Consider the following 21,433-nt stretch of genomic DNA (forward strand, 5'->3'; position numbering starts at 1 on the left):
AAAAAAAAAAAAAAAAGTTAGCTGCAAAACACTTAATATACCTAAGCGCCTGTATGTGCATAAGCCATCTATGCAAGGAGAGCATACACCAGGTCTTGCAAACAATGGTTGCTCCTCTAGAGGAGAGAACTCAGGGGGTTATGGGTGGCAGAGACTTAATTCTTATTGCATATCCTATGTACTGTATTAGTTACTTACCATGTTTATCCTACTTCATACAAATATTTATTTACATATTTTGTTAGTTAACAGTTATTTCAAAATTATCAGCTATGGAGATGCAATGATGTGAAGAAAGATTCGTAAGCATTGGGACTATCTACTGGGCTTCGAGTCCGGTATCATCAGGGGCTTCCTCCCTGTAGGACTTCAGGCAAGCCCCCTCCCTTCTCTGGACCACCTTCTCTTTTCCTAAGGAAAATCACGAAGTTGCCTTTCAGCTCTTGGGAATCTGAGCTTCTAGCTGTTTTCAAAACAGATACTTGTTTTTAAATATCACACAAAATAACAGGTGTCTCAGCTACTAGAATTACACACAACCCCTGCCCTACCTCCCCCGCTCACCCCCCATCACACTTTACAAGGTTATTCTCTTGGGAAACCTCGTCTCAATCAACAGCTTTCTGAGCACTACTTTATACACAAGGTCCTATGTTAAGTGCTAGGAATACAGGAATTAACATGACATGTTCCTGTCTACAATGAATTAAATATAAGACCTCTCAGCTATTGAGCGCCAACTAAATGCCAGGCACCGGTTATTCTATAACACCTTGTAATATTTACATCAAGCCAATCCCCTGTAGGTGCTATTAGCATCTTCATTTTACAGAGGCGCAGATGGCAACTCACAGGGGAAATGATTTGCTGACAAAGGTTGCCCAATTAGGAACTGATGGCACTGAGATCTGAAACCCAGGTCTTCATGATGCCAAAGCCAGTATTTTTTGCTACTATTTCAACATACCTCATTTGGTTTGATGGGGGAGGAAGACTAAGAAAGAGATGATTAAATAGTAATGTGGAAAGTGTTGTGAGAGAACCCCGGGTACACCTAATGGAGATTTGCATGAAACTGGCATTGAGAAGTGTATGGCTCCTGTCAAACTGGATGCTTGTAGATTTCTTCCCTTAGATCAAGTGGATCAGAGAATTTTCAGTTTCCAAAGCAAACCCTGATTTTGAGATGAACTCAGTCTGAGATGTGGCTACATAGATGACTAGTATCACGACAGAGAGGCATTCATGTGGATGCCAACAGGAATTCTCTGTCAGCTTTCAGTCAGGCAGATCCAGACGTAATTCAACTCCAGCATGTATTGGCTCTGTTATATTGGTCAGGAGAGTTTACTCCTCTGAGCCTCAAGCTCCTCCTTGGTGAAAGGCAGATGAAGTGGAAAAAATGGAAAAAACAATAAATGTGGAAATGAACACAAAACTCTTTGTGAAAAGTAGGCATTCGATAAACAGTAATCACACATGAATTCTCATATAGGCTTAGATCTACTGAAATAATCCAAGATTGCAGGGGCAACCTACTTCAATAGAAATGGAATCACCCATGAAATATATAATTTGTTTTCTAAAAGTCAGTACAGCAATGTTTTCAGATACATCTGATACAATGATTTTATCCTGATAATTTCTCCCACATCCTACTGACTTTGATCATCTACACCTCTAATTATTCTGGATCATAGGTGATTCTGATCCTCATCTTGTACCCTCTCCACCCATTTTCTTTCAGATGCACTAAGAAGCTTCATCATTAGCCGGTTAAGCTACTTGGGCTACATCTTCCAAGGCATGAACAACATACTGAAATTAATGACTGTCTCCACCCTGGGGTGCCAAGTGGTCTTCTTGTCAAAATCATGAGAGATGCTCCAAAAGGTGGGCGGTCACTAAAGAGAAAGAAAAAATTCAAGTCCCAAAGAAGAGTTGATCATCAAAAAATGAATTTTCTTTTTGAGTATACAGGATGTCCCTTGAAAAAGTAGTTTGTGTCTAGAAACTTCGTATCTATATTCAACATGCTGCATTTCAGACAGCATTTCTGCTTTGATCCTTTGAGCTCCTTTAATACATCAGATGGGTTTTTAATACCCATAGGAATATATAAACTCTTTCCAAGCTAAACAAATGGAGGGCAAGCTGGAGAGTTAATAAACACACATCTATAGGGTTTTGGCAACTTGCTAAGCCACTTCAGGTGCAGTACTGGGCAGAGCAAGGGGGAAACACAGACTGCTCTTTGAGGTAGGGATGGAGGGAGTCACAGCACAAACCACCACCAGGATGGAGACAATGCACCGCAGAAATGCAACTTGCAAACGTCAATAGTGTGGATACAGCTCTGCACGCTTCTATTCCCCATGCAAATAAACATTCTAAAAATATTCCTTGGCTCTGCTGGTCTCCTACCCTCCGGCATGGAAGAGGAAAGCCTCACTGTGTTGTGAGCCCAGCCAAACTTCCATGTGCTCCCACCCCTCTTCCCCACACATTAAGAAATGTACAAATGAGAAATTGTTTGTGAGACTAATTCATGTCAGGTAGAAACCTGCCTAGTCATTATAGACATGCGCCCCTCTCATTTTATATCATGGACTCAGGAGGGAAAACAGTAATTTATAACATTTCCTGTACTAAAACCCTCCAAACACTGCTTATCAAAGAGCAAGTAAAGATAGCAACACCTACACAACAACATCCATTCTATCTGGATCCTCAAAGTTGTAATCATCCTTGAGTCTGGAAAGAGGGCACTTTTTCCTCTGAGCATCTGAGAAAAAAAATCAGGGAAACCTTGTCCCCAGTAAAATGCTTCATTGAACTGAGATTTGGAAGGATAGGTAGAAAAACTTATCAGAGGTTTTAATCCCAATTATTGTAGTACCTTTGGACCCCACTTTCATCTTATGGCACTATTTCAACAATTCAAAATAAAGTGCCCAGGATAAGCATTTACCTCTTCCTCCCCTTTTTAAAATTTAAAGCCAAGATGATTTTAGCAACCATAAACATATAGCACTCATTGGGATATTCATTGTAAGAGCTAGCATTGAATTATTCAAATCTGGCCCCGTACCCATAATATAAAAAGAAGGCAGACTTGTATTAAAGAGTGATTAGCACAGCCTCAACATTATATGACAAATCATTGAAAAACTTTTGAATGTGATAGTCATGTTTTAAATTTTTAATGCTGGAAAGAAATTGTTTTTAGGATGCAGAAGTTACTTCTACCATGTTTCTGAGATGCAGAAAAGGAGGCAAGAAAATACAGGGAGGATGCGGCTGGTTTTCCTCTACTGCTGCTTGGGCGTGACTGTGTAGAATTGACATAGGAACTATTTTGACTCGGGTAATTCACAGTTTTGTGCATTACCACCCAACGTGGCAAGATACAAAGAAGTAAAGACACAAGGGAAACTTGGGAAAAATAAGATGCAGAGCCCTCAACCTCCAAAGGGAAGAATATGACTATTGGTGCTACTCTCACTGTAGAGTGGAAAGTTTTCATGGGAAACTGAATCATATTGATTCACATGTTTTAAACAAGATGGGAGTATGGTAGTTTGGCAAGAATCTATAGAGCAGGAGATACAAAAATATTTCAACAAATTAGCATATGCTTGCAAGTTAAGTGGTTAAAAAACTTACATTTTAACGCCTACAAATTATATTATTCATGACACTAATGTACTCCCACTGGCAAAGTCTGTATCTAATTTGTGTAATGAAGGATCTGGTCACTGTTGAGTATGTGTATTCCCAGATCCAGAATTCCAAATTTCTTGTCAACCAAGAGCTCAAGTAGACCCAGGAAGTGGAAAAAATCCAAGAGCTATTTTATCTAGGACAGTCTCATCAGAGCAAAAAAACCTCACCATCTACTTTTCCTGACTGAAACTATTAGTTTTACCTTTAAGGCTGAGAAGGAGTCCTGTGGTTTTCCTGCATCCCTGTCAACACAGATGGGTTTGTGGACTGTGCTAAGTATGAAAGTAATACATCTTTTAAACCCACACATAGATCCTAAGAGGCATGGACTATGCTTATACCCCTCTTGGAGATGAGCAAACTGAGGGTCAGGGCATTTAAATAATATGTTACGATCTTTGCACTAGTAAGTGTGGTAGCCCAGACCATAGTTCAGTCCCAGAGGCCACCTTCTTAGCCTTTACTCAAGGAAAACGCTGTGTCCCTATTGTGCAATGGATCCATTATACAGGTCATTTCCAGAAGCCTCACTTGGTAGAAACACCTGCAGGGCACTCACTGAGAACAGTCTAAAGACTTGTGGTAAATCGCCCACCCAGCTTGAGACCTCAACAGGAAATTGGAGTCGTTCGTTGGAAAATGGAATCCCTGAACTATGGTTTTCTGAACTGTAGCCCACGAAACATGTCAACACAGCTTCGAGACCAATTACTTTCTTTCAGCTTAGCGGATAAATGAAAGGTGCGTGGGGAGAAGTGATGAGAGAAGAAAACTGTAGCCACAGCTTTTGGGGTTTCCAGGCAGATGAGCAAAGCTTGTGTACAGATCTCAAAGCGAAACCGATGGCAATATAATTTTTATGAGAAGTGATGAGTGCTACTAACAAAAAAAGCACACACTAAAAAACAAAAACAAAAATCTAATTTACCTTAGAAATTAATATTTTGCCAACATTGAAATGTTGAAATGAAAATGTTACACGTGTTTAAAGTTTTATTTTTGGTTAATTATTTTTCTTAACCAGTTCTAACTATTTATTTTGCAGCTGATTCTAAGCAAATCTTTGTGAATCTCTTTCTTGGCAAAGGGGGCTGGGTAATCAAGAAGGAAAGAAACATACTGGAAAATAGTAAAACATCACATCCTTTCTAGATTCCAATTTTGTCCAACTTGTTGACAGTCACAAATGCCCAGAAAATATGGGCTGAGTTGTTTTCGATTGCTGTTTGAATAACAGATTAATTTAATAATCAGTGGGGTATTGGATGACAAAAATTATTGGTTAGAGCGGCCAAACCACCAACCCTAATGACATTCTTATGTAAATTCTTATTTTCTTTTAGGCTCCTGCTTTCTTAATAAACCCTATATTTTTGAAAATCCCTTTAAAAACACTACATACTGTCCCTCTATGTTATAATAGATCTGTCTATGCTATAGACACATAAATGTCCACTTGTGGAGTTGCCAATTTGAAGGTTTCTATTTACAGCAACTGAGTCACCTCTTGATGTATTTTCCATACGAAACCATCTAATGATTCTGGAAACAGGACACAGAAATGGAGTAGGATGCAGCTCAACTTTGCTCTTCAAAGATTTCTGAAGACTGAAAAGACTTCTGCTATATGGGTAGAACCACCTGACATGATTTACTTAGTTCTAGCACAATGTTTAGATACCAGGATCAGTGGATCTCTTCTAAGAGATGGGCAGATTGTTAATGACAGTCCAAAAGCAAACTGCAGCTGAGGCCTGTTCCCGTGGGAAGTGCTCAGTTCTTTGGGATTGTTGCTCTATGGTTTGCCATTGCTTGTGGAGGAAAGTAATCGCTGCCTTGAGACTAGTTTGTAATGGACACGGTTCTGTATGTTCCACTGCGGAAGGCGAGATGTTTTCCTATGAAAAAGATCTTACTGCGTAATTTCTGAAATACTATAATTTTCACCAAACTCAATTTCCAGCGCACTCCTGGCCAAACGCTACAGAATTGTGTTATTTTTGAATGTCATTGCCCCTGACCTGAAGTTACCTACAAAGCTGGTCAAAAATTAGTAATTGTCTTAGAGAACTAGACCTGAAAAATTTCATTCCTTCCAGGGAAAGGTTGATAAATTTATTTGCAAATTAGATATAAAGCAGAGGTACAGATTCAGCTTTCTGGATACCATCAATCATGCTGGCTATTGTACATCTATGGGTCATCAAGAAGAGGAAGACAACAAAAATCAAATAACATTATTTTCCTCCTTAATAGATTGCATTCTGAGAATACAAAGCTCAAAGAAAATGCCAAACAATAGCTTCATAAATACTTTGATAAATTCTCAACTATATCTTCTAATAAACTATATTTCATAAAATGGAGCAAGGAGGGATAAAGAGAAAAGAATATGCAAAAGACAAGAATAAAAGGTTCCCCTCTTCAAAAGCACTCAATAAAACTGGTTATGGCTCCTTTTTTATATTGTATAAACATTAAACCATTATTTTATAATAAAGCTTCACAAAGATTTTTGGATTCGGAAAAAAAGTAGTCTTGAATTGATTTCTCATCCAACTAGCTATCCCAGTGATCTGTCAATTTCTAATCTCTAAAAAGAAGAGGAGGAGGAGGAGAAACAAGTGGTTGTTTGCTCTGTTAGGACCAGTGTGTGCGTGTGTGTGTGCGCGCATGTGCGTGCTTACTGGTGAGAGAGAAGGAAGGGACAAAGGGGTAGCAAATGGCTGTCTGAATGAGGAGTTTCTGTTTCAAGAGGCCACCGTGTCATTTTTCCCATCATCTAGAATCTGATCATTTTTACTCTTTTCCTTGAAACCTTTCGGTGGTTCCATACTGGTGTCAAGGTAGTTAGCGTTTGAAGTCCTTCAAAGGGCTAGTTCTCTTCGACAGCATCAAAAGGGCAACAAGCCTTAGGCTTTGATCAGCCCTTGTCCCCTCTGTCATCTGTCCTCACCCACAATTCTCTATTCAGCTTCCCGGAACGTCTAACAATGTGTTGACCAAACCACAAGTTCTCTCATCTCCACTATGCTCCCCTCTCTGCCTGGGTGTGCGTACTCAACTACTCCTCATCCTGGTGGTGTTGTATGAGGTGCTATTTCTTCCAGGAAGCTTTTCTTGACTACCTAAGCCTTCCTTCTGTGACCCCATGTAACATTTACTCTCTAATCATGGCACTAACCATGGAGTATTGGCATTGCCTGGTTACTTGTCTGCAAACTCCGTGAGGGCAAGAATTTTGTGTGTCTCATTCACCACTGCCTCCTCAAAGTGCAGCCCAGTGTCTGGGATGCAACCAGATGATCAAGAAATGTTTACTGAAGTCCTCAGCTATCTTTACATTTTCTTCCTATGACCCTATTTTGTTTTCTGAGTGAATTCCTTAGAGACCTCCTTCAAGATCATTAATAAATCAGCCCTCATATCTTATCTACCAAATTGCCATCTCACAAGTTAGCAATATAAGAAATAGGCAAAACCAATCCATGATGTTAGAAATCAAGAGAGTGGTTATCCTGTGGTCAGTGAGGTTACCCTTAGAGGAGGGCAGGTGTGGGGGTCGGTGCTTCTGAGGAGCTTGTAATGTTATTTCACTTCCTAACCAGGGTGCTGGTTATACAGGAATACTCACTTTATGCAAATTAATCAAGCTGCAAACTTACAGTTCGGACACTTTTCTGTAGGTGTTATGCTTCAATCAAATGTTTACTAAAAAAAAAAAAAGGAAAAAAAGGAAAAGCCCAAGTCCTCATTTCTCTCCCCACCCAGAGTCCTGGGGCTTTATTGTTATGCTTCTGCAGTATGTGACTGAGCTGCCAGGTGGTGGTCTTGAAATAAAGCTTGGAAAGGAAAATCCTCCAATGCCTACAGTGTCTTTTCACTGCTGCTAGCACACTGTGTAAGGCCTTACTCCATTTACTACCCAATCTCCTGCGAGTCTTCAACTCAGCATGTTATTACAGAGTTGAAACAAACTAGTCATGACTGATATAAATCTCTTCAACTTTTTTTTTTTTCCTTTTTTTTGGACATAGAGTCTCATTCTGTCACCCAGACTGGAGTGCAGTGGTGCAATCTGAGCTCTCACTGCAACCTCCGTCTCCTGTGTTCAAGCAATTCTTGTGCCTCAGCTCCCGAGCAGTCGGGATTATAGGCGTGCACCACCCTGCCTGGCTAATTTTTGTATTGTTAGTAGAGACAGAGTTTCACCATATTGGCCAGGCTGGTCTTGAACTCCTGACCTCAAGTGATACGCCCACCTCAGCCTCCCAAAGTGCTGGGATTACAGACGTGAGCCACTGCACCCAGACTTCACTTTTGTATCTTATCCATCTTGGCATTCCCCAAAGCACCAGCACAGTTTCTAGATCACAGCAGGAATGCAATGACCTCCTATTCCTACTGAATGAAAGGTAGTCATTTCTTTAGTTTGAAATCTTTTGGTCACTTTCTTTAATCCAGCTGCATCTATTTCTTTATTTTCTAATTATGATTTCTAATAAGGAAAAACACTGCTGGCTCTAGCAACGTCCTATCTTAGTTCTATTGGTTTTCTCACTTAGAATAGAAATAAGAACCCTAACTTGCTCTACTAAATATGATTGTGCTCATGATTCACTAAGGGATACTGGCCACCTCATAGAGTTTGTAGTTATGATGACTAAGGGTATAGTATCCATTTGGTCAAAAAGGTTCTCAATCATTATAAAACCAGCGGCGTCTACCTCACAAAACCATAGAGTCATGAATTGTCAACAACCCTTCCATCACACATGGCCTGTGATCATATCTGAGACATATATGTTATACCTTTTTATACAGAGAATTCTACGGTAGTGAAGTAACATTAGACAGTGGAAAGAAATATTCACATTTTAGCAGAATGGTTTACAGGTGTTAAAAACTTTTTATATATTTGGTGTTATGTGTTTCCACCTATTCAGGCTGCTATAACAAGAGTGGGTAATTTATAAACAACAGAAATTTATTGCTCACAGTTTTGGAGGCTGGGAATCCCAAGATCAAGACACCAGTAGACTCACTGTTTAGTGAGGGCTTGTTTTCTGACTCAATGATAACACCTTTTTAGCTGTGTCTTTACATGATGGAAGGTCAAACAGACCCCCTCAAACTTATTTTATAAGGGCACTAATGCCATTCATAAGGGCAGAGACCTCATGATCTAATCATCTCCTAAAGGCCTCACTTCTTAATACCATCACATCGGGGATTAGGTTCCAACATGTAGATTTTGGAGGTCACCAACATTCAGACCGTAGCCTTACGCACATGTTACATGTGACTGTTTACTGAGTACTTAATCCGATTCGGGCATTATGCTAAATTCACAACATACATTTTCTCACTTTACCTCCTGTAACAAGCCATGATATGCTTACTACTCTAATCCCCCCAAATCACCCAGGAATAAGCAGAACTTCATGGAGTTAAGGTTTTCGTCCAAGGTCACAGAGTTAGTCATTAGTGAAGTCAGAACTCACATTCTGAACCCATTGCTTCCACGGCTCCTGCACTGAACCATACACTTCAGTACTTTCTTGTGGTGGATCTAGAATGCCCCCAGTCAGAAGAATAAACTATAACATGGTAGACTGGGCAAATGTGGAAGCCATCCTGCTCTAAACACTCAGACACACTAGACGAAATAGTACAACAAAACAAACATGTTTAAATACAAAAGATCTTACAAGAGAAGACACTAAAAGCTAACTTGTAAATTTACTGCTAAGTGAAAAAAAATGGATAATCTGGTACTCTCTGAGGCTCTGAATAAGAAAACCAATATTGCCCACGAGAAATCAAACTGCAAGTCTAAACTACACGCTGCTTAGGAAAAATATGTACTCTAATCATATGGTACACAAATTCCTAAATACAAAAAACTTACATAACAATTATTCCCAGGCCGTCGTTACTAATAGGATACATGATAGAAGCCAAAATGCAAATATATAGTGAAGAGAAACTCAAATTCTATTCTGTTCCCAGATAAATAATACTTAATAGTAAAGATCAATTCACAGTTAAAAATGACAAAATACATGAGCCAATAATCTCACATGGAAAAACGCAGAAAGAAGAAAAAAGAGGATTGATACTCCTAAAATTTAAACTATTAGAACAATCTTAAAAGGTTTTTTATAATTTGGTACAGAGAACCTAAGACTAAGACTATATAAAAGAAACATATAGTTTTAAGAGAAGCAAATGAAACGTCTAGAAATAAAAAGCTCAATAGATTGTTTCAGCAGCAGACCAGACAGGATCAAAAGGAAATTAGTGAACTGGAATATAAGTTTAAAGAAATTATCCAGAATAAAGCACATAAAAAATAGAAATGAATTTATATCTGGAATCACGTCAGTGAAACCTTAGAACATTCGAGAGAGACTGAACACTGCAAAAGCCATCAGAGAAGGGGAAGAGGTCAGACTACCTACAAAGGTACAAGGATAAAAGCGAGAAGACAATGGAATATCTTCAAAATATTTTAATTTTGATGCTATGGAGATAAATCATCACTGTTGAGTACATACTAAATTAGGGATTTTAGACAAAGAATGAGATAATTTATGACTCTCAGATCATTCTTGGAAAAACTTCTAAAGCACTGTAAAACAAAAAGCAATTTTTTTAAAAAAAATCAAAAAGTGACTATAAACATATAAAAATGCAGGTAAACATGTTATTTACTATAGGCAGCAATAACAGTAATAATTATTTCATGGGTTAAAAACACAGTAGAACTAGAAGGTTAGAAAATATTTATATGAAAGAGATGAGAGGTAATTCAGCTTAACAAAATCTAAGCTTTTGTTTGCTCTGGAGGAGGGAGGAGAGCCTCACCAATTGAAACACGTTAAAAAGGCAAAGAGTAACTACTAAAGCAATAGTGTGTTCTTTACATAGAATACGAAAAAAGAAGGCGAAAACCCAATCAATCCAACTGAAGGGAAAGAAAGGAAGAAAAGAGAGAGAGAGAAAGAGAGAGAAGGAGGAAGGAGGGAAGGAAGGAGGAAGGGAGGGGAGGGAGGGAAGGAAGGAAAGAAGGAAAAGAAGGAAGGAAGGAAAGAAAGAAGGAAGAAAGGAACAGGAGAAAAAACATGCGGAATACAGAGCATATAAAATGATGGTAGAAATATTCCAAACTTATTGGTAAGCACCATAAATTTTAAAAGATTAAACTATCAGATAACCGAAATAATAAAAACTTTGAATCCAGCTATATTCTGTTTATAAAACAAAATCCTAGTGCAAAATAATGAAAAAGGGTTGAAAATGGAGGGAAAGGGGAAAATATGGCTAGCAAAATATTACCAAAATAGAGCTAATGTACCTCTGCTATTAACAAAACAAATAGACATTAAGGCATAAAGCACTTTCATGTATAAAGAGGGTTATTACATAGTGATAACAGGAATGATTTCTTAGGCAGCTATAATAATCATGAACAGGGATGTCCATGGTAACACAACTTCAAAATATAGAAAGCAAAATGAATTGAATGGCACAAAAACGTCCATAAGCCCGGTGAGAGATTAACTGACATCTAAAATAGACTGAAAATAAAGATAAGTTTGAAACACAATTTGTATACTTTGTCCAAAGGACACACATTGATCCCTGTGCCCAGCTATTAGATAATGTAACTTGCTTTCAAAAACATGTGGACAAGGACTAGAAATACAAAGCAAGTTTCCACAAATACTAAAATAGATGTGTTATACAGACCACAAAGCCATTTAATTGGACTTCAATAATAAAAAGGATGGCCTCAAATCTCATATATTCGGACATTTTAAAACATGATCTTAAATCATGTTTAAAACTAGAAACTTGTTAGAGATGAGTAAGAATGAAGGCCTTATATATATATTAAATTTAGAGATGCACTGGAATGCAGAGAGAAATGTATACCTAGACGTACATATGCTTATAGGTATATCTATATACATATGAAATGAACCTGAAAAGCTAAGCATCAAATACAAAATATTAGAAAATAAAAAACAATGTAAACTCAAGAATCATAGAAGAAAGATAAAACAAACATATCTCTGGCAGTATGAAAAGGGAGAGAGAGAGGGAAGGAGGCAAGAGGAAAGGGAGCAAGAGAGAGGATCAATTAAAAGCTTTAAAAGGGGGCAAAATCACAAATATAGTAACATTTTTAATCAAAAGAAAACACTATCAACAATGCCTGCAATAATCTTGAAAAATGAGGTGAAATAGGCAGTTTTCTAAGAAATATAATCACCAAAACCATTTCAAAAGGAAAAAGAAAATCCAGAAATATCTAACCACAAAAGAAACTAATTTCATAGTTGTAAATTTATACTCACACGAAAAAACACACACATACAAATCCCACCAGTCACTAATAGTTTTATAAGTTTTACCAAATCTTCAAGAAACAGATACTGGATTTCATCTTATATAAAATGCTACAGGTATTACAGAAAGAGGGAAACTGTAAGTAATTTTGTGGCAATAAAATGACCTTAACAGGAAAGCCAAATGACAATGCAAGGAAGAAAAAGTACTGCCACTCTCCTTTTTGAGCATAAAAACAAAAAGTTCACGGTGTCAGTAAATTGAATTCAGCAATATGTGTGAAATATTATTACTTTTTTTTTTTTCCTGAGACGGAGTCTAGCTCTGTTGCCAGGCTGGAGTGCAGTGCCAAGATAACGGCTTACTGCAACCTTCACCTCCCGAGTTTAAGCAATTCTCTTGCCTCAACCTCCCGAGTAGCTGGGATTACAGGTGCCCACCACCATGCCTGGCTAATTTTTGTATTTTTTAGTAGAGGCAGGGTTTCACCATGTTGGCCAGGCTGGTCTCCAACTCCCGACCTCAGGTGATACACCCGCCTTGGCCTCCCAAAGTGCTGAGATTACAGGCATGAGCCACCGCGCCTGGCCTGTTTATGACAATGAAGGTCCATTCTGAAAAAGCAAGTATATTTTCACATTACACATTCTATATACTATTAATATATAATATATACTACATATAAAGTATGTAATATATACATACTATACATATGTAATATATATGACATATATTATGTATAATACATACACATATGCATTATATATTTATTTCATGAAAATAAAATCATGACATATACATGATTATAGAGATCATGAAATATACAAACAATACATACATATGATATGTATATATAATACATATATTATACATATCAAAACCCTATCAGAATTCATAGAAATTAATAGCTATTTCCAAAATTAATATGCAAGAGTAGAGTCAAGAATAACCAAGAAAACTTAGAAGTATTTTATATGTATATATATATATTTCATGATTTAAAATTTTAAAAATATTAATGTAACTTAACATGTTAACAAATTAAGGAAAATTTTTTTGTAATGGATGTAGAACTTTCTTATGAAATTCAACATCCATTTAGATTTCAACAATAACAATGGCAACAAAAACTCTTACAAAAGTTTTCTTTAGCCTCATAAATTGTTACTACTAAAAATCTACAGCAATTATGGAATTAACAGTGATGGTTGCACAACATTGTGAATATACTTAATGATCCTGAATTATACACTTTAAAATGGTTCAATGGTAAATTTTATATTCTTTATATTTTATGACAATAAAAAAGTCCTTTAGCAACATACTTAACATGTAATTATTGGAGGCACTTCCTTTAAATCAGGAATGAGACATGGTTGCCTAATCTCATTGCTTCTATTTAACGATGTGTCAGAAGTATAGTGCAATAAAACAGAAAACAATAATTAAGTATGGAGATTAGAAAGCAAACGTTTCACAAATGATATTACGGTCTATGCAAAAAGTCCAAGAGCATCCATACACAAACAAGTCGATCTCAAAGAGCATTTAGCAGTGTGTTGGATAAAATATTCAATATACAGAAATCAGTGATACGTTCATATACTAGTACTTACAAATTAGAAAAGTAGTTTTAAATATATACTATTTATGATAGAAGAAAAACTATGGGGTATGTAGGTATAAATATATAAAGTTATAAAATTGTATTAAAAGGCATAGAAAAGGCATATAACTAAAGAGATATACTTAGTTTATTAATGGGAAGTCCAATTAGTATAAAAAATAGCAATTATCTTTAAATTGACCTATCACTTACAGAAATTTTAATCAAAACCTTATCAAAATTCATGGAAATGGGCCAGGCGCGGTGGCTCATGCCTGTAATCCCAGGACTTTGGGAGGCCGAGACGGGTGGATCATGACGTCAGGAGATCGAGACCATCCTGGCTAACAAGGTGAAACCCCGTCTCTACTAAAAAATACAAAAAAAATTAACTGGGCGTGGTGGCGGGTGCCTGTAATCCCAGCTACTCAGGAGGCTGAGGCCGGAGAATGGCGAGAACCCAGGAGGCGGAGCTTGCAGTGAGCTGAGATTGTGCCACCATACTCCCAGCCTGGGCGACTGGGTGAGACTCCGTCTCAAAAAAAAAAAAAAAATTCGTGGAAATTAACAAGCTAGTTCCAAAATAAGTATGCAAGAGTAAAGAGTCAAGAATAATTAAGAAAACTTATAAGAAGAATAAGGAAAGGAGCTTGTTCTCCTAAATACCAAGTCATATTATAAAGCTATAATAATTTAAAAGATATGGTATTATATATAGGTATTAACAAACCATAAGATCTGGAAACAGATCTGCATATAGATGGGAACTCAGCCCATGACTATACTTTTTTTTTTTTTTTTTTTTGAGACGGAGTCTCGCTCTGTCGCCCAGGCTGGAGTGCAGTGGCCAGATCTCAGCTCACTGCAAGCTCCGCCTCCTGGGTTTACGCCATTCTCCTGCCTCAGCCTCCCGAGTAGCTGGGACTACAGGCGCCCGCCACCTCGCCCGGCTAGTTTTTTGTATTTTTTAGTAGAGACGGGGTTTCACCGTGTTAGCCAGGATGCTCTCGATCTCCTGACCTCGTGATCCACCCGTCTCGGCCTCCCAAAGTGCTGGGATTACAGGCTTGAGCCACCGCGCCCGGCCCGACTAGACTTATTTAAACAAAAAAGAAAGAAAGAAAATTTCTGTGCATTGTGTGCCTGTAGTCCCAGCTACTTGGGAGGCTGAGACAGGAGGATTTCTTGAGCCCAGGAGTTTGAGACCAGCCCAGGCAACATAGTGAGACCTGTCTCAAAAAAAAAAAAAAAAAAAAAAAAAAAGGCATCTGTAAAGAGTCAAACCACAGAATAGGAAGACCCACATACAATGCATACGATTGTAAAGAAATAGTATCCGAAAGAGAAAGAACACCCAAATCAATAAGAATAGATCTAACCACGCATTCGGGAACTGCCCAATTGGAATAAAGAGGTCAGAAACCCCAAATAACCAATAAAACCATTAAAAGAGGCTCAATCTCATTAGCAATCAGGGAAATGCATACTCAATCACCAAGAAACATTTCCAATTTATCAGGTTTGGGTAAATCCTAAAGGCTTGTGCCTTCAGTAAAGATACGTAAGGACATTCTCGAACACACAGTTCAAACTGCCAACTGTCAATTGAGAAAGCACCAATAAGAACTTTCCCAAAACATGAACAAACTGACTACACATCTCCTATACTGCAGGATGTATTTTCATGCATTCTGAATGCTTCCCAGCGTCTAGAATATCTTATAAAGCCAAGTGGTGTTTCTTCTAAGCTGATAGAAATACTTCCTTACACAAGAGGGCAGCCATGTTTTCTATTCGTGTAACTGTGCCTGCAAGTCACACAGACCTATCTGGGAAAGTTCTGTGCTGAGCAGAAAGGTGTAGGGAGTTAGAGGGTCGGGGGATGGCTTACTTGGAGCAGTCTTCACAAGCAATATTCCCTGTGGTCTCCTTGATGGTGCGCTCAGAGACAAATGCTGGATATTCAGTATCACAAGGCTCCAGGGTCTGTTTCAATTTCTGGGCTGTAGGGATGGGGGAAAAAAAAAGGTAAAGAATGCAAGGCACAGGCTCAATATTGTGACTGGCAGCCCACAGCAACCCAGAACACAGTTCCGCTTCTGCTGCTCTGTGATTTTTCTAGCACAGCATAATGCATTATTTTCTAATTAGTCAAGTGATTTCATCTGCCAAGCAACTCTATAAGCTATAATTCTTCCAACAGTTGTGTTGGCTTGATCAGCTATCATTTATGCATCACAAGAATTCAAATTTCTGGGATAACATCAGTCACAGGGTCTCTGACCTCAGACTTACTCAAACTCAGCAACAACACATATGTATATCTGAATAAATGTATAAAATATAAGTTATACCATATTATTTAGGGTGAGACAAAGGTCATGATACAATTGCATGGTTTTATTATAGAAAGAAAATTGAAATATGAAATAGTAAAATACGTAATGTCTTTGAAGCACAGCCATGAACCAAATCCTACTATTATGAAGCTCTTTGTCCAATAATATACCATGTCAATTTTAAAGCACTAAATAACCCTGGTACGTGGATGAGCACATAGTAGGCACTCGGTAGAGGCTTGGCAGTTGATTGTCCAGTGGGCAAGATCCAAAACCTCACTAGGTCTCAATTTTCTTATTTGTAAATTAAGGATAATCAAGTTCTATCAGAGGGTGATGTGAGAAGTAAATAAAACAATGTCTGTTGACTACTTAGTACAGTACCTGAAACATAATGAGTGTTCAGTAAATGTCAAATAATGATAATAATAATAGCAACAATAACAAAGATAACAGTATCATTCTAATGAAGCCATTGTGACATTATAACAATGACAATAATGATAGACACTACAGCATAGTGGTTAAGGGTGAAGGCTCTGAAGTAAGAGAAGTTTGGAGTACGAATCCCTGCTCTGCTACTTCTAGTGAATCCTCACTGTTCTCATCTGTAACACGTGGATGCTAGTAGTACAGGTACTCTTCACAGGAGGTCTACTTGTTAGCATTTCCCCCAAGAGAATGCTTACAGATTTCCAATACCACAATTTGTACAAAGCCTTCAGTTATTGTTTTCGTAGGAAAAAAAATCGTATTTACATTTACAATTCCAAAACTCAATAGGATTTTAACAAAACTGTGTGTGAACAAAGTCTCATGTTACATTCCAAATGTAACTGGTTGGTGGGCAGAACTACAGGGAGATGTTTTGTCCACTGTCCATGTGGGATGCTGCTGGCACTAAGTGAGCCGTCAGTGCTACTGCACAAAAAACAACTGTTGGGTAACAACCAAACACTTGTGGGGTGATCAGGAAGCGATTCTAAGCATTTGTAGTATCCTAACATGATGCTTTCTTATATGTAGGCTTTTCACTGAGGTTTAACTATTTTGAGGAAATTGGTTGAGGGTTTGGGGTTGGAGCACAACGCATTTAATCTTTATTATTTAAAACAAAAGGAAGTAGACTCTTCACCAGCTCTTTCACTCAGAATATAGAATTTTCAGTAACTGATGGCTGACATTAAGGAGAAATGTCTATAGTAACCTCACAGGATCGTTCTGAGGAATAAATGAACAAAAGCATGTACAGCTCTTAGCAGAGTGAAGCATGCATGCACTTTTGCCCACCTACGTGCATACACACAGCCTTCATGAAATGCTACTCATTAGCAAGTGTTACCATCCACAGGCCAGAGGCTGGCTAGTTATGTAGTAGCTAAAAGCACCAATTCCAGGCAATGAATCCTGACACTGCTGTGTGACAGCAGGTGAGCTTTTAACCGTTTTACACCTTAGTGTCCTCATCAGATAAATGGGAATAGCAGTACCAAGCTTGTGTGGTTGTTTGAGAATCAAATGAATTACATGGACAGTAGCTGTCATGCTGTGAGTGCTGCTTAAGTGTATGTTTTTACCACCATCGTGACTCCTGCTGTACTTGTGCTATTTCATGGAGTCAGGCGTTTTGAACCATCACTTTTTGGTAGAAAAGGCAAGCAAATGGCTGCCTCTCTGACTCCTGACTCCACTGATTGTACAGTGCTGGTAGTCCTTCTCAAGAAAGGCCAGGTTCCAAACACTATCCCTTTGTCCCCAAGATGCTAGCTCATTGGAGGGAACATTAAATGCCTGCTGAATACAAGAATGACTCTCCTGAATAGTGTTTTCAAACATAAAATGGAATACAATGGGCCAAAAAATGTGAGAATCTCCGTCCCTTATGACACATTTCTTTCTTGCCTTTCAGGTGGAGGGTAAGGTGAATTTTAGGTGCTCCAGGCCCAATAGTAACAACACAGAAGAGCCATGTGGTGGGAACATCATTCTCTTTCCAAATCTTTTTCGGTGCCTCCGTTTTGTAAGGAGGACATCTTTGTTTGACAGTAGGGAGTTTCCACCACCTTTCTATCTTTTACACTCCTTTCTTTCATTTGCTCTCCTCTCCCTTTAAGCTGAAGAGACCAAACACAAAGCTCACAAGATCTGGCTAAAATTTGGTAACACTTTTTATTTTCATGGTTCTTATTTTTACAACTGATTTCTCTGTATGGCAAATCATTCTGGTTTTCAGTTTATAAAACTTTCTTTTCATAGTTAAATTATTTGAATTTAAAAAACTGAGTCCCTTGAAATGAAATAAAGATTTAAGTATACAATAGCTTAGGTTATAAGTGGAAGTGGCACAAGCATGCAGATGGAATATAAAAACCTAATGATGGCATAACAGCTAAATTTATGGAGAAATTGCTGTGTTCCAGATGCTGTCCTGCTTAATATGTATTAATTTATTTCATAGTAAAACATGACAAAATTAAAAAATAAACTATGAGGTATGAACAGTTGTTATCTGTTTTGCAGATGGTGAATGGAGGAAAAAGAATGAGGGTAAATTGCCCAAATTCATCCACTGAGTATGTGGCAGAACCAAAATTTGACCTTGGGCTGTCGGGCTCCAGCATGTATATGTTTCACTGCTCTGTGAAGTTCGGCCAATGAAAAAAAATAAGAAAGGTCTTTGGGTCAGGCTGAGATAGGCAGCACATATGATTTGAATAAGCCTGATAATTGCACCATCTCTAATTCTAATTGTCTGGGCCCAGTTACAATGGAATGAGTCCAGTACCCTCAATGATGAGACTCATTTGGCTCTGATCCTTTCTGGAGATGAAATTCTTTTTCCTTTGACAATTGTAGGGCACTCCATCCTGATATAGTGATAAACCGTTGGGTCTATCTGCAGCACGACTATTGGCTGGAAGCTGCTTGATGTGCTTTTGGGAAATGTGAATTATTGTATAAAGCCATGGCCACATTTAATTTAAATAACATGGCTAGAACTTACTTTGTCTAGAGTGCTATGGAAAACACCACATATATGTGCAGTCACTATTATTTATCTATGGAGTTTCAAACCAGTAACTGAGGCTGCTTGCAATCTACTGGATACTGTTTTTGTTGTTGTTGTTGGAGACAGAGTCTCACTCTGTCGCCCAGTCTGGAGTACAGTGGTGTGATCTCGGCTCACTGTAACCTCTGCCTCCCGGGTTCAAACGATTGTCTTGCCTTAGCCTCCCAAGTAGCTGGGATTACAGGCATGCAGCACCATGCTTGGCTAGTTTTTTTGTATTTTTAGTAGAGATGGGGGTTTCACCATCTTGGCCAGGCTGGTCTCCAACTCCTGGCCTCAGTGATCTGCCCACCTTGGCCTCCCAAAGTGCTGGGATTACAGGTGTGAGCCACCGTGCCTGGCCCTATTGGATACTGTTTTAACTCTTAGGCACTCAGAACTCTCATCTTACAAAGCTGTAGGTAGTCAAGGATCACTGAGCTCAGTTTGGCTGACTCCTTCTTTTTCCAGAAGGGAAAAATGAGGTTCCAGAAGCAGACACTACCTGCCGTGGGTCCCACAGAGAGTGACTCATCACAATCATCATTAACTCACACAGCAAACCACCACCACCTTCACCATCAATCTTAACTATGCACTTACTACATGCCAAACCCTGTGCCAGGCCCTTAGCAGGGGCAGAATCCTCATCACCACAGAATAAGCAAGCCCTTGCTACTGTCCCATTCTGCAGATGAAGAAACTAAAGCTCAGAAATGAAGATACTTGCCCAAGGTCACACTGCAATGAGTGATGGGGTCCAGATGTGAGCCTGGCCCTCACATCCCGGAGCCCACACTGCTGTGCCTCCTGTCCCAGTTACGCCGATGTCACCACCACCTATCACCCACTCACAATGAAGCACCCAAGGGAGCATCCGCACAATTGAATTTCTTTACTTTTCCCTTAGCAACAAATGTCCCTGATGAGAATAACTGACTTGGGTTCACAGTAATTATGTGCAGACAATTGGGAATGAATAGATTTGCCATTTGAAAAGCCTTCCTCTTCTTTTGTTTCTGTGAATGCACCCCTGTTCACAACCGGGTGCCAGCAAGCTCTGTTCTCTTTGTGCAACTTCACCAAAATGATACCTTTGTGATAATCAAGCAGAAATGGGCTTCCACAGTCCCCTTCATTAAGGAAATGGAGCAGATAAACAGTGTAATTATGGATTCCATTTTTAGCTAAAACAAAGATGTATGTCTCAGCTCAGGGTCTTTATCTAGTGAGGGAATGGTAAATTTAGAATGAAGAAACCCTGCAAGCCAATAACATATGGTGCCTGAAACGTTTCCCTCCTTATGCCGGGTCTGGGATTTATATTTACATTTAATAAGATATCCCAATGACAGCAATCCTGTGGATGAATGAGTTCACCTTTGCTTCTTTTCATTTCTTCATCCATAAAATGGAAAAAGTCATATGATGCCCAGCAGAGGGCTGTCGGCTGGAATGAGACAATTCCAGTGCAGTAGCTGCGGCTCTCGCTGTCATCATTAGCTGAGGGAGGTCTTGGCTTAGGTCTGAGTCCATTGCCTCTTAGCTGTTTGACTTAGGTGCTTCAGAGAGGCTTGGTAGGAAATTCTAGCAGTCCCCACCTCTCAGGTATGTTGAACAGATCTGAAGATAATCTATGTGCCAGCTCTCTGGAAATGGCAAAGCACTTATGTAGCAGCACACCATGCATCAACGATGCAATTATGTGACAAGGTCTCTCTGTAGTCTGTGGAAAGGAGGTCTCACAGTCTAGTCTAGCAGTGGAGTCAGAGGACATGCTGAAATGATCTATTCAGGGGCCTTTCTACAAAGCTCCTTAAGACAGAAAATAGAGAACTAAAGCACCATATTATTCCTTTCAGCTGAAAACTGGACCACTTTTGGTCCAGCTGGGGTGGGGGTGGCGAAATTGCAGAACGGGAGCCTTCACAAGTATCTCTCAACATCGTGGGTACAGAGCTCACACCCTGCTCCCTCAGTCACTGTCCCCTACTCTGCACTCCTCAGTCGGGGCCAGGGTTTCTCAACAGTGGCACTATTGATATTTTGAGTGGGATATTTCTTTGTTATGGGGGCTGTCTTGTGTGTTGCAGGATATTTAGCTGCATCCCTGGCCTCTAGCTACCAGATTCTAATAAGAACCCTCCCTCCCATGCTGTGACAGCAAACATGTCTCCAGTCATTCCCCTGGGAGGCAAAACTGCCCCCATTTGAAAACCACTGTTCTAGGCAAAGATCATAGTGAATGGCATTCAGTAAAACTCTAGAATCCATAGGACCAAAATAACAGTATGGCTAGATGTCTGTGGTGGCAGGTCACGGAAAAGGGAAACAGGTCAAGGTGAGGATGAGGGA

The 21,433-nt window shown here is 39.0% G+C and overlaps 1 protein-coding gene across 1 annotated transcript in view; it reads right to left on the minus strand.

Annotated features, from left to right (window-relative positions):
• CACNA2D3 (calcium channel, voltage-dependent, alpha 2/delta subunit 3) overlaps positions 1 to 21,433 on the minus strand; it is a gene marked incomplete at its 5' end in the record, with an annotated part of 947,927 nt that overhangs the window by 35,469 nt on the left and 891,025 nt on the right. Inside the window, one exon of the mRNA XM_011947304.1 lies at positions 15,582 to 15,693. Within this exon, the coding sequence (XP_011802694.1) occupies positions 15,582 to 15,693 (112 nt within the window). The remainder of the gene's footprint in view (positions 1 to 15,581; positions 15,694 to 21,433) is intronic.

Source organism: Colobus angolensis, unplaced genomic scaffold, assembly GCF_000951035.1.
Source record: "Colobus angolensis palliatus isolate OR3802 unplaced genomic scaffold, Cang.pa_1.0 Scaffold26, whole genome shotgun sequence".
Taxonomy (NCBI): Eukaryota; Metazoa; Chordata; class Mammalia; order Primates; family Cercopithecidae; genus Colobus; species Colobus angolensis.